This window comes from Zalophus californianus, chromosome 3 (assembly GCF_009762305.2).
Source record: "Zalophus californianus isolate mZalCal1 chromosome 3, mZalCal1.pri.v2, whole genome shotgun sequence".
NCBI lineage: Eukaryota > Metazoa > Chordata > Mammalia > Carnivora > Otariidae > Zalophus > Zalophus californianus.
In genome coordinates this window covers 168,112,613-168,126,351 of record NC_045597.1, presented here as the reverse complement: position 1 = coordinate 168,126,351, position 13,739 = coordinate 168,112,613, and the positions used below count along the sequence as shown (strand labels likewise).

Here is a 13,739-nt window from a genome sequence, read left to right as displayed (position 1 = left end):
TAAATTATAAAAATCATTTTATAGCATTCATAAAACCTTTTGGTATCTTTTATATCAATAGCATACTGTTTATAGAATTGAAAAGAAGTTTAATTATGGAATTTTGATGAAAAAAATTGAGGCAAAGATAGTGGTAATAATTTTACCCTACATTCATCCCCTTTCAGTCATACTTTGTTTGGGAAAAGTTTTTACATTATTGGAAAGAAAATGACAAGTCTGTAGATTGTTTCCTTAGAGTAATGCCACATTATTGAGATGTAGAGCAAGTTTTGTTTGTTTTTGTTTAACAATTAATAGAAAGGCAAAAGAAAATAATGATTAGATTTAAAACCTTACCTTGGAATCACATATAGAGAAATGTATGAATGTAATGTGAGTGTGGGCCTTGGTATTTTCATTATTTGATTTGTAGTGACCGTTATGGTTTTAAACATACCTAGAATTTATTTGGTCCTTTTCCCACTGAGATCAGGTTATGGAGATCACAGACTTAGGATGTCCCTGGGTTTCTGAAATGTGAACAGGATTAGCCTAATGATTTTAGCTTGGGATATTTGCCACTTAAGAAAGGGTAACTAGGGCGCCTGGGTGGCTCGGTTGAGCGACTGCCTTCGGCTCAGGTCATGATCCTGGAGTCCCTGGATCGAGTCCCACATTGGGCTCTCTGCTCAGTGGGGAGTCTGCTTCTCCCTCTGACCCTCTTCCTCTCATGCTCTCTATCTCATTCTCTCTCTCAAATAAAAAAATAAAATCTTTAAAAAAAGAGAGAGAAAGTGTAACTAGGGGCTTGGATGGCACAGTTGGCTAAGCCACGACTTTTGGTTTCGGCTCAGGTTGTGATCTTAGGATCGTGAGATTGAGCCCTGCATTGGACTCTGCACTAAGTTTAGAGTCTGCTTGGGTCCTCTGCTGCTGTCCACCCCCATACTCTGTCTCTCTCTAAAATAAATAAGTAAATCTTAAAAAAAAAGAAAGGGTAACTAATGTTTCTGTTTAATATGTATTCTTATTCTGATTGTGAACAGTAAACACCATGGAAGTATTATACTCAACTCTTAATAGATGTCCTCTTTCAAAGATGAAAGCCAGCTCACCTTCTTTTGTGAATTCCATTAATTTGGAGCTTATGGGTTCTAATAATGTTTTAATTTGTCATACTTAGGCCACAAATCAATAAACCCTTGGTCATTTGTGAATACCTAAGCATTAAAGGCAAAGAAAAATATGGCTCTATTGTTGATATTTTACTTTTGCAATATTGAGGTATCCAATTTTATATGGCATTTAACTATATATTTACTTTGAGCCTATAGGAGCTTAATTAAACTATTCATGTCACATCTTTTACTTTGTTTTGTAATTGTATTTATTAGAAAAAAAAATAACATGAGTTATAAGCTTTTAGTTTCCAGGTAAGTGAGCTCAGAGTTGTGTTTAAAACTTGAGACAATAATGACAAAACCTTGAAGAAAAAGCCAACAGTACAATCTCTTAAAAAGGGAAGCTTTCCTACCTCTTCAGGATCATTAGCACTCTGCTGCTTTCCTCATCCCAAAGAAGGGAGGTTGGCTAATGTTAGAAAAATTCCCTTACAGCCTAGCACTCTCTGACTCAATGGATATGACTCAGCATGCTTGACAGCCAGGACTAGCCTTGAAACATCAGATGCAATTTCCTGGAAGCTGTTGTCAAATCTATTTGCAAAGCCAAGCAGAAAGATTTTCATCAGGAACTCAGTTGTGCACCTGTCTTGGGTATCTATGGAAGTTCCTTTATCTGCAGTGAGGCTGTAGAAATTACATGGAAGAGGGTGAGCTATGAAGTGTTTACCTGCAGCAATAAACTGAAAAAGGGAACAATGAGTTTTATTTCCTTCCTCATTCTTCCACTCTCAACACAGGAACACACAAAGAAAAATCACAAATCATGCGCACATGTGTGTGCACACATACACAGGGGAGGAGGGTAGGAAGGGAGGAAAGACAGAAGATTGCTATTTCAGTGGAGACCTGGCTAGGTGTCAGAATAAGGTCTTTGGGGAAGAGATTATAATAACTAGAAGAACTGGTTTGTTTCCACTGCTGAGTGGAGCAAACGGGTGTGGGAGAGAGAGAAGCATCAGAGGAAGGGATTTGGAGAAATGTGTATGAGAGGTGTGTTGTCCCTCTTCACAATGTGGGTTGGTGGTACTTGACTCATCTTCCTGTGAGGTTTGATGACCCTTTGGGGACATGCCCATGAAATTTTGGGGTGAGTCTTTAATAAGGGGAATGGTGACTACTTTTTAACTGGAGTTTGTAGAGCAGCAGAATTTGGAGACCTAGAAAGAAGATAGCTGAAATGGCTGGAATGACATTTCTAAGGGAGAGAGGGAAGAATTTCCTCCAACCCTGTGTCTTATTTGGGAATGGCAGTCATTTCTAAGTTTCTCATAGAGGCTGAGGGCAGGCCAGAGGAATTAATTTGAATCACGATACAGATTACCAGTTTCCCAAGACATTGCTCAATAATGTAAGAATACCCTTTCAACAGTTTACCACTTAAATTATTGTAATCAGGCATCCAAAGATTAAGTGGTCCACAAATGAGAACTTCAAACTCCCCTGGGTCTTTGCACCTGGCAACAACTGATCATCCTGAACACCTGGCTGAGAAGCAGGCAGGGCTGAGAGAACCCAGCCCAATCCTCACAACCCCAACCTCTGCCAGCTCACTGGATCAGACTCCTTCATCCCTCCACTGGGAGTTAGGCATTCGTGACTCCTGAGCAATTAATGGTCAGACCCAAAGAAAGGAGAATAGTCAATAAATGAAAAAGAAGAAACCTGGGAGAGATGTATTAAATAATAAACTTTGTGTTTGACTGAATGATATCCTCTCCCAACAGTTAGGTTTTTAACAATAAAGCAAGGAAGGAGACTGCTATTTTTTTTTTTAATTTGTGAATTTTGTGCACACATCTAACAGTGACTGGTTGGACAATCAACTCCATCTGTTCTATATGTTTCTTCTGACAGTGAGACATCAGCTTCCAATTCTTCAGTAAGTTTGCTCCCACAAGTGAAAAACTCTAGCACATCAAATCTTTACCTAATTTCCTGGGCAAGGATTTTATCTAATTTCTCTAAAATTAAGAGAAAGAGGTGGGGGGAGGTCTTGGTTGATTCTGAGTTTATAACAACTTTTATAACAGTCAGGATAATGGTACACAATGCTATAGTAACATGTAAGCCCTAAAATCTTAGTTGCTTGTTTAATGCAACAAAAAGATTATTTATTGCTCAGTATGTTATAGATGGGATTGTCTTCTACATCAAGTAGCAAGGCCTTCTACAACTCTGCTATTTGATAGAGTAGCCACTAACCACATGAGGTCATCGAACACTTGAAATGTGTCTAGTCTGAATTAAAAGATTCTGTAAGCAAACCATAAGAGACTCTTAACTCTAGGAAACAAACTGAGGGTTAATGGAGGTGGGGTGGGCGCAGATGGGGTAACTGGGTGATAGGCATTAGGGAGGGCACTTGAAGTAATGAGCACTGGGTGTTGTATGCAACTGATGAATCACTAAATTCTACCTCTGAAACTAATAAATTTCTTTTAAATGCGTAGTACTGTACAACAAAAAAGTAAAATTTGCTGTAGATTAATCTGAAAAAAAAAGATTTTGTAAGTATAACATATGCACTGGACTTAGCCTTAGTAAGAAAAAAATGCAAAATATCTCAATAATTATTTGTATATTGCTTACGTGTTAAAAGGATAATATCTTGGATGTGTTGGATAAATAAAATTTATTATTGAATTAATTTCATGTATTTATTTTAATGGGGCTGCTAGAAAATTTAATGGTACATGTGCAGCTTGCATCGTATTTATTGCATAGCCCTGATCTAGGAACATGTGGCCACCTGCTCTTAACTGCCTCGCCTGTAAATGACGCATGCCATTTTCATTCCTATTTCATTATCCAGAATTAGTCACTTAGCCCAAGCCTAAGGGATTCTGGGAAATGGATATTTTTGAGTCCCCACATTCTCTGCTGCACTCTTTTTTCTCTATTTTACAATTGCTCATTATTCTTTTGCATCTATCCTTTCCCATTCTCATTTGTTGGTTTTTTATTTTATATTAAGATTTTATTTTCACGAGCAGTTTTAGGTTCATGGCAATTGAAGGGAAGGTACAGAGATTTCCATATGTTGTCTGCCCCCAAGCATGCATAGCCTCTCCCATTGTCAACACTCCCCACCAGAGTGGCATATTTGTTATAATCTGTGAAACTACATTGACTTATTATTATTACCCAAAGACCATAGTTCACATTATGGTTCAACTTGGAGTTGTAAATTCTATCGGTTTATATGAATGTATAATGACATGTTTCCATCATTATAATATCATACAAGCTAGTGTCACTGCCCTAAAAATTCTTTACGCTCCATCCATACATCCCTCTCCACCCTCCTGACTTCCTGAATTTTTTTAAGATTTTATTTTTAAGTAATCTCTACATCCAATGTGGGGCTTAAATTTACAACCCTGAGATCAAGAGTTGCATGTTCAGAGCACCTGGGTGGCTCAGTTGTTAAGCGTCTGCCTTTGGCTTGGGTCGTGATCCCAGGGTCCTGGGCTTGAGCCCCACATCGGTCTTCCTGTTCAGCAGGAAGCCTGCTTCTCCCTCTCCCACACCCTCGGCTTGTGTTCCCTCTCTTGCTGTGTCTCTCTCTCTATTTAAAAATAAATTTAAATTTATTTAAATAAATAAATAACATCTTTAAAAAAAAAAAGAGTTGCATGCTCTACCGAATTCCTGACTTTTTAAAGTGTCTCCATAGATCTGCTTTTTCCAGAGTATCATATAGTAGGACTCATACAGAATGTAGCCTTTTCAGATTGACTTCTTTCACTTAGTAATACACATTAAGGTTCCTCCATGTCTTTTTATGGCTTGATAGCTCATGTCATTTTAGCACTGAATAATAATGTTCCAGTGTCTGGATGTACCACAGTCTATTTATTCACTCACCTACTGAAGGATATCTTGGTTGCTACCAAGTTTTGGCAGTTATAACTAAAGCTGCTGTAAACATCCATGTGTGAGTTTTTGTGTGGACATAAGTTTCAGCTCCTTTGGGTAAATACTAAGGAGCACAATTGCTGGATCATATGTTAAAGAGTATGTTTATCTTTGTAAGAAGCTTCCAGACTGTCTTCCAAAGTGGCTGTAGTATTTTATATTCCCCCCAGCAATGAATGAGATTTCCTGTTGCTCCACATCCTTGTCAGCATTTGGTATTTTCAGAGTTCCAGATTTGGGCCACTCTAATAGACGTGTAGTGAGTGGTATCTCATTGTTCTAATATGCATTTCCATAATGACATATGATGGGGAGCATCTTTTTATATGCTTATTGCCATTTGTCTATCATTTTCTCTTATATTGGCCAGTGGGGAAAAAAATGCCTAATTCCTACTAGTATAGTCCAACTATAACATAATCTCATACTCTGTATTTTTCCTGTTGCTCTAACTTTAAGTGAAACTCCTTGCCTTCTGAAGAACTGACTGAACTTGGCCTAACATCATTTCATGGCCTGAGGCCATTCAAAGTCCTCCCTACACTTTTTGAAAATTCCTTTTTACATTTTCATGGTTTTTCTTCTGGTTCAGTTTCTGCTCTCAGCTTTACTCTAAGTCAGTGGTCTAAACGAAAACAAGTCAGAAATTTAGAAACCTTGCTAAAGATCTGAGAGTCTTGGAAGGGATGGTCAGTTGCATCTGTGTCTTGCTAGCTCCATGTGAATAGATTTCTTTGGAAGCACAGTCAAGGCACAGGGGCTTCCTACTTTTTAGTAATCATATTGTCAATGTCTATGAGACTTCTCTCCATGCCCAACCTGCTAGGGAGAGTAACACAATCCATCCGTCTCTTCTGCTAGAATACCATGTAGGATCATTGTAGAAAACAATGTTTATTGTTTTCTACGTCATTGAATGTACTTGTATCAGTCAGCTTGGACTGCTATCACAAAATATCATAGACTGGGTGGCTTAAACAACATAAATGTATTTATCACAGTTCTGGAGACCAGAAGTCCTAAATCAGGTCCAGTATGGTCAAGGTTTGGTGAGAACCCCTTCCTGGTTTGCGGATGGCCACCCGCTTGCTGTGTGCTCATGTGGCCTTTCCTTGTCATGTTTGTGTAGCAAGAGAGGTATCTCTCTCTCTTCCTCTTCTTATAAAGCCACCAATCTTATCAGATTAGGACTTCACCCTTATGACCTCATTTAACCTTAATTACCTCCTAAAAGTCCTGTCTCAGATATAGTCACATTGGGAGTACAGGCTTCAACAGATGAAATTTGGGCAGGGTGGATACATAATTCAGTTCACAACCATACTAATTTCCATCTAATTACAATACCATTTAGGTTTTAAGAGGTGCATGCTGAACTTTTAGGTCAATCAATTTGATATCATGGGGCAGGTGTTCAGAGCCTCTAACTTTAAGATTTCTCATGTGGTTATTAGGGCTAAAAGAGATTAATACCATCAGAAACTCTTGAAGAATTAAAATAATGGAAAGTATCCATAGAACTAAAGGGAGAAGGCAATAATCCTGACTAATAAATAATCCTGACTATTCTTCCCCTACTAGATACGTATCATAGAAATCTGAGTTTAGAATGAGAGCATAGTAGACTAAACCATGTATGATGAGACTTATTTTCATTCATTCTATTTCCTCCCTTTGAAAACTCAAAGTCGTAAGTCCTGTATGTCTCCTTTTAGCAAGAAAATCTCAATTATTTTGATATAAGGAACTTGAAAAGGAGAAGGGATTCAGAAAAGGAAGAAAGGAAGGCTCTGGGCACCACACAGAGATCAGATTACGGACTGAATTGGCCTATGATAAATATTAGGAGCCACAGTAACTCTCTAATACCAGTTCCCAGGTTTTCCTTTGCAGCGTCCTGCCTCAATGTTCCACTGTGTAAGCTCCCATCAGAGAGCTACAGGCCTTATTGACTCATTACTGGGGTTAGTCAAGTGTGGAATGGGTTAGGAATTGCTATAATATCCCATTACATTGCTGTTCTGCCCCATTATCTGAGCCAGCCTAGAGCAGTGTACTGGATATAATGCTGCTCTGCAGTGCAAGAAGACACAGCTTAATTCAGAGACCTTTAATAACACACAGGGAGAAGAGTCTAGAAATCAAGGCACATATACAAACAAATGAACATGCCTCAGTTGCTGCACACTGCTCTCTCCAAATGCTAAGGGTCACTTCCAGTATTCAAGTTCAAGTGCTGAGAGAGTGGTAGGTAGAGAGGCTCTCGTGGTTACAGTGAGCATTTGGAAAACAGTTGTCGTGGAATGAACCTGGAGATTTCATTTAACCTATTGATTATATAACCTGTAAGCCTCAAGGACTCGGCACCAGAGCTCTGGGGGACTGAGCCAGGCCACATATAGTGTCCATAGTCCTCTTACTCTGACTCAACCTCTCAGGCTACTTTCCTGGCATCTGGTTCACTATTCCCTCATGGTAACTATACCTTCGACTCTCTCTTCCTTCAATGCAGAGTCTTAAAATGCACTGGAAGCCCTGGGAACTGTGAAAACCCAGGGCAATGGCAACAGGCAATCCTAACTGGGTATAAGTTTATAGAATATTAATTGAAGTTGGATTTTTTTTACATCAAAAATAATACAATTACCCTGAAAAAAATTAACAGCCTATTTTATACCTACTGAATATTATGGTAACTAAATGTTTAAATTCATTTTAGCACTATTCATATTATAATTAAATGCTTGCTTAGGAATTTGTTTCACTACTTCTCCCCCATAGATGGTTAAATCCTTGAGGGAAAAGATCTAGTGTCTCTTGACTGTCATATCATCCCTATACTTAGTAGGGATTATACATAATAGATTCTCCATAAATTGTGGTTGTAAAAATGAATGAGTCAATGGTTTTCATAACCATGGTGACTTGGTGACAGTTAATATTTTAACTTCTTTTCTCGTCTTTCTGCTACTGTGACTTTAGTACAGTTTGAGTTGGCTACTACTTTTACTTCTCTACAACTGGGGCTTGGCTAGGTGTATTCTTGTGATCTGGGGTAAGGTCCATTAGGAAGTAGCACATTCGTGCTTCATAAGGCCTCTTTAGATTCTTAAATAATTATGACATGAGTGGGAGCCATGGGGTATAGATGGCATATCAGTAGACCGGATGCCAATGACATCTTATGTTGCTAAACTACCTTGGAATGTTATTTAATTTCTCTATGCTTCAGTTTCCTCCTTGCAAAGAAATGAAATAAAACGCCTATTATCCTTGGGTTTTATTTTTTTAAATCTGAAATGGGAAAACAGCCATGGTTATGCCTGACATAGAGTGCAAATTCAATTTATGTTGAACCTGATCTCCACAAAAATAAGCAATTGTCAGAGGTTTAGATGCATCAGATGACAAGCGGTGTTCTCCAAACCTGACCGCAGGAGCTAGTTCTTTGTCTTTCCAGCTGGACCACTTATTGCTTAGCTCACCACCCACACACCCACAACTCCAACACACTCTCAGTACGTCTGTCCTTAGACTTATGTGGCAGCTTGTAACATTAAGAATGTGTAAGTCATCTTGCAGAAGTCTTAGGAGAAAGGGCAAATTGTGAGTAAATAATCTGAGATATATGGGTGCTAAATTTCCATAATCTTAGGGTGGAAAAGACTCTAGAATCTCCTAAACTTGTGCTCAGACTATCTTTTCTTGATCCATAAAACTTTTGGAAATCATCCCATAAGATTTATCAGGTCACAGCATGCAAGAATGGGCAGGGAAAACTGAGAACCTGTCTTCCTCATGCTTCCCCAGGTATGGCCAGAGAGTGAACCATGGGCAGAAGCCAGAAGGATACATTCTAGAAACTATAGGAAAATAAAACCTTTGAAACATCATTAAGACAAAATACCTTAATCCTCCTCAATTATAAAATAGCAGATAAGGGAGATTCTGGAATTCTCTATTTGACCATTGTTTCTTTTGCAATCCCTAAGGACTTAGTTTTCATGTCTAGGACTACTAAACATAATAAAAGGACAGTGTTAGGTGGACTCACAGGGTGTCTTTTAAGTGAATTAGTCTTATTTTGATTATACAAATATAGTTATTACCTTAAAATTTGCTCATATCACTAGGATTTAAGTACTGTTAAAAGCATTTCCTCTCCATGAAAAATTGCCATAGACCATTAAATTCTCTATTGATTTTCAGTTATGGAATATGCACCCCACATTCATTTTCAGTAGATGCCCAGTTGCTTAAGCTCTACTAATATAATGGCCTTCCTTTTAAGTCCTTTGATAATTGTTTTATTTTTCTCCATAATTCTTCCTACTAACTTCTATTTAGCCTTCATTAAGGAGAATGAAAACCTGCCCATCACCTTCTTCTCCAGTTTCTGTCCTTACGGCTGTTTTTTGAATAATAGTAATTAACATCTGTGCAAAATAATTCTTATTCACAGAGTTCTGAGGCATTAATTAGTGTCATAACATCCCTAAGAGGTAAGTAATTATAATTCTCACACTTTTTACACAAGAGAGACTGAGACACATCTGGGTTCAGTCATATGCTTAAATTCATGCATAAGAACATAAAAAAACGCACCAGGACCTGAGTTACAAAATAGATTCTCTATGCCTGACATCAGTGAGCAGTCTGTCTGCCACCTTGCTTATAGCATTGCACACTGGCGTCTCCCGGATGGCTAAAAAAATTTATTTTGATTCTTATAGTGAAGACCTTGAGTGGAATCTTATAAGGAGGGAAATTTTCTGAGAAGTCAAACTAGCAAATGAGCATGAGTTTTGCCCATCGAGAATTCTAGGGGAAAGAGGAAGTCATCCCATGAATACATGTGAAATGTATTGAAAGTACACATAATGCTAGTCAACCACCCCTCTCCCTGTTATCACCATCGTGTCTAATGGCTTAGTGAACATTGTTCTTTTTTTTTTTTTCTTTGAAGAAGGAATTTGTTTATTGAGGGTAAGGGTGCAAGCAATATAAAAATCAAAAGCTTATCTGACTTTTCTTTCTCTGCTTCTCAAATGGGGGTTGGATTTTATTTGTACATTTTCTGAGGGTCCCTATCTGCTCATGGAATCCTTTATACAGGGGGAAGCTGTGGGGCAGATTCCTAGAGATCCTTCGGGAGAACTCTCATTGGGCGGGCGGGAGTGTTGCTCATGTTGCCCACTTCTTTCCCTTCTGCTTCATGTGTATTACAAAATAGTCATTGCATGCGATGGTGAGCCCACCAATTAGAGAGAAGCAGCTCTGGAAGCCCACTTTGCCGTCTCGGCACTGGTCCAGGTCCTTCATTATTTTGTCCACGGCCAGAGGGTCTTTTTGATTTTCCAAAAATCCAGGGAACTCCTTTTCCATGAGTACTCTCAGGTCCTCCTTTGTTAAGTAGCCTTTATCCCCAGCAAACTTGTGAAACGTGAACATCATGGTTTCCATGGCATGTTCCATTTGAGATGGCATTTTGGTGAGGTCTGTTGAAACCTTGGCCCAAGGCGCGGCTGGGACGATTTGCTGGCTGGGACGCACGGCCAGTGAGCGGAGCGCGGCGGGCTGGAAGCCTAGTACGCAGAGGGGGTCGTGAACATTGTTCTTCCCCAAGTTTTCTACTTTGGATTCTAATCTAGAACTGAGGAGAAGAAAGTCACTGTTATACTTCTCTATAGGAAACCTCAAACCAGATTGGATTTTAATCCAAATGATAGTAAAAATAGAATATTTCAAAACTATTTGGCTTTTAATTTCCACGTTAATAGCTTCCCATATGATGCATAAGGTTGGGGCATGATCCCATTAATAACAATGGATATCACTTTGGCCAAGCCTCATTTTTAAGCTAACATTTATTGATAAAACTTAGGGGATTGTCATTTTGTGTACCCACATACTTGAATATTTTCTCAATTATCAGGGATATAACTTCTTAAAAACATTCAATTTTATTACTTTGTAACTTATTTTTAACCTCCTGATATTTTATATGAAGAAATAGAATTAAAATTATAGATTAGTCTTCTCCAAAGTTTTGCCCCATAAGCAGGAATTGTATATTTCAAATAAAATTGGAAACTGGCCCCTCTAGTTGCTTTTATGGAGCCACAAGTTTAGGAGTAATTAAATGCCCTTCATGACTCTTGACACCCTTCTCCTCTCTCTGAAGTAAGGCAGAAATGAGACCTGACATGCTGCACCTGACTAGTTACCTCTGCCAATCCATTGGTCAATCTGTCCTGGTCTGGATTTAACCTGGGAGAAAGGTAAATATTGATTGTGTAAATCTGACTTAACCCTAGACTTCAAGTGAAGAGGTAGATACCATTGTCACCTTAGATAAGAATAATCTTCAGATAAAATATTGATGCGTGATTTCTAAATCTACACTTAGTCCAAGTGGTCATACAGCAACCCAGTGAGCTGGATTATATACCACCCTAGACAATCTTGTCCCCAAAAATAAGTCTAGGAATGACCTGAGGAGGAAAAACATGACACACTTTGGGAAGCAACTAGTGAAGGAAAGTCATCAGTTCTATATAAAGGCACTGAGTGTTGTTAATTCTACTTCTAAAATAAGAACCCAAACTGCCACCATCTCTTCACTGTCAGTGCACCAGCTTAATCCCAGACTTGCCTTTCTTTAAATTATTCTCCTTCTTGTCCAAATTAATAAATGCAACACTACTTATTCATAGAAGAATCTTCTAGAATGCAATGGGTGGTGTCATTCACTCCCCTATGTAAACTTCAGTAGCTCCCAGGAGACCAAAATATATTTAAAATTCCATAGGTGGAATACAGACCATTCATCTTGTGGTTTCTATATATTCTGCAATTTCCCACTGAAACCTTTGGGTTCATTCAGATCAGCTTTACTGCTATGGTTTTATTTGGCTGAAAAAGGCATTCTGTACCTTGATATGTCATGATTCTCTCATTAGAATGTCCTTCTCTTTGTCTGTTAAATGAAATCTTACTGTTCAAGAGGCTCCATCAGTCATTATAGAAACACATTTCCTACCATTCCCCCACAAACAAGTTCGTTGTTCCTTACTCTGTGCTTCAGTTGTGCCTGAAACACATCTCTCTTCACATGTATCACATTGTATTGTAATCACATTAAGGACAGAAATGATTTCTTTTTCTTCTTTGCTTGCAAAGCACGTAATTTAAGTGCCCAATAATTGTTTATTGAACTGTCATTTTATCTTTTCTCTGTTATTCTCCCTCTGTAAATAACAGTGTTAAAATAATTTTCATTAATGCCCTGTGTTATTAGATACTTTATTCAACTGAGTCTCAGTTGTGTCATCTGAAAAAAAAAAACCCTGTGAAAATTATAATTATTCACTTCACAAGGATATCATGTAGATAAATTAGTACCCTCAAAGTGTTCAGAAAATGTAGGACATATTGTTTAGGTGTTAAATTCTATTACCTAAGATCAACAGTAAGGCTTTCTAAATGTCAGGAGTAAAGTTTGAGAACCTGCTGCCACAAAAAATCTATAAGAAGGTGCGAGCTAAGTGTGAAGTTTCCTTTTAGGTAATTTTGTTTCTGAAACTTCACATTGTTGGCTGGAAATTGAGTTTATAAGAATAGGATTAAGGGGGAAGTGGAGTGTTCAGTGTTCTATAGACAGACGTGTCACTGTGTATTTATAGGCATATATATGTTATATAAAGTATTTGTATTGTGTGTGTACAAGTATGTACAAAATCATAATGCACATTTATCTAAATATTTTACACACACACACACACACACACACACAGAAATTAGTTAGTTACTCCTGGTAAACCACAAGGCTATCTGGGTCACACTTCCAATTTATGAGCACTGAAATTTTGTGATCTCTCCTTTCAAACCACACTATATATCTGTATGGCTTCAGAACCAACTGCATATCAGTCCATTCACTGGTTCTCAGTGAATTCTCCATTTACCAACTTTGCGAATTATTGGTAAAACAGACATGGGTCCACATAACCTAGATTTTTATAAGACTTAAAGAGCTATAAAATTTTTTCACACATTTTTGAGATAAAGCCGTTTTCTGACATTATCATGTCCAATAGTTGGTTGGTTAGTTTTAAAACAAAAATGATTTTATTGAGGAAGCTTACAAATAATACATGTCTGACTTTAAGTGGTTTATAAAATTCACAATAACTTGTCTATTTTGATATTGTACCAAGATCTTTCCCTTTATTCTGGATTCCCTACTTTGAATTTTCATATTCCTACCCAATCCACATCTAAAATTCATCCAATATAATTTTGCGATTTAGTTTCCTTAAAGAGGAACAAGCATTTAAAGACATTTGTGAAGCCAATAGAGTAGGAATTTCTTTGATTTATTTTATGATTTTCCCCTCAAATTTTTAGTTTTCTGGATACACCTGAACTGATAAAGAATTTTGGTAGTTTTACATTTACAGTCTTTCCAAAACATTCAACTTAGTTTTCATAGAAATGATTCTATTTTTACATGCATATTTCCATTAATATATATAATGATCAATTTAAATTTGTTTTTACCAAAACCATGAGTCTCTAAGTTCATATTCCATGAGTTCTTTCCTGAAACTTTTCATTCACTGAATAAATACATTGTTTTTAAATGCTTACTGG

General features: G+C 37.6%; 1 protein-coding gene across 1 annotated transcript; it reads right to left on the bottom strand.

The window, feature by feature from the left end:
• Positions 1-10,043: 10,043 nt before the first annotated feature.
• LOC113920661 (protein S100-A10-like) lies at positions 10,044-10,629 on the bottom strand. The gene has a single exon (XM_035726871.1). It carries the CDS (start codon positions 10,569-10,571, stop codon positions 10,269-10,271), a length of 303 nt encoding a protein of 100 aa, XP_035582764.1. The 5' UTR covers positions 10,572-10,629; the 3' UTR covers positions 10,044-10,268.
• Between the last annotated feature and the right edge of the window lie 3,110 nt (positions 10,630-13,739).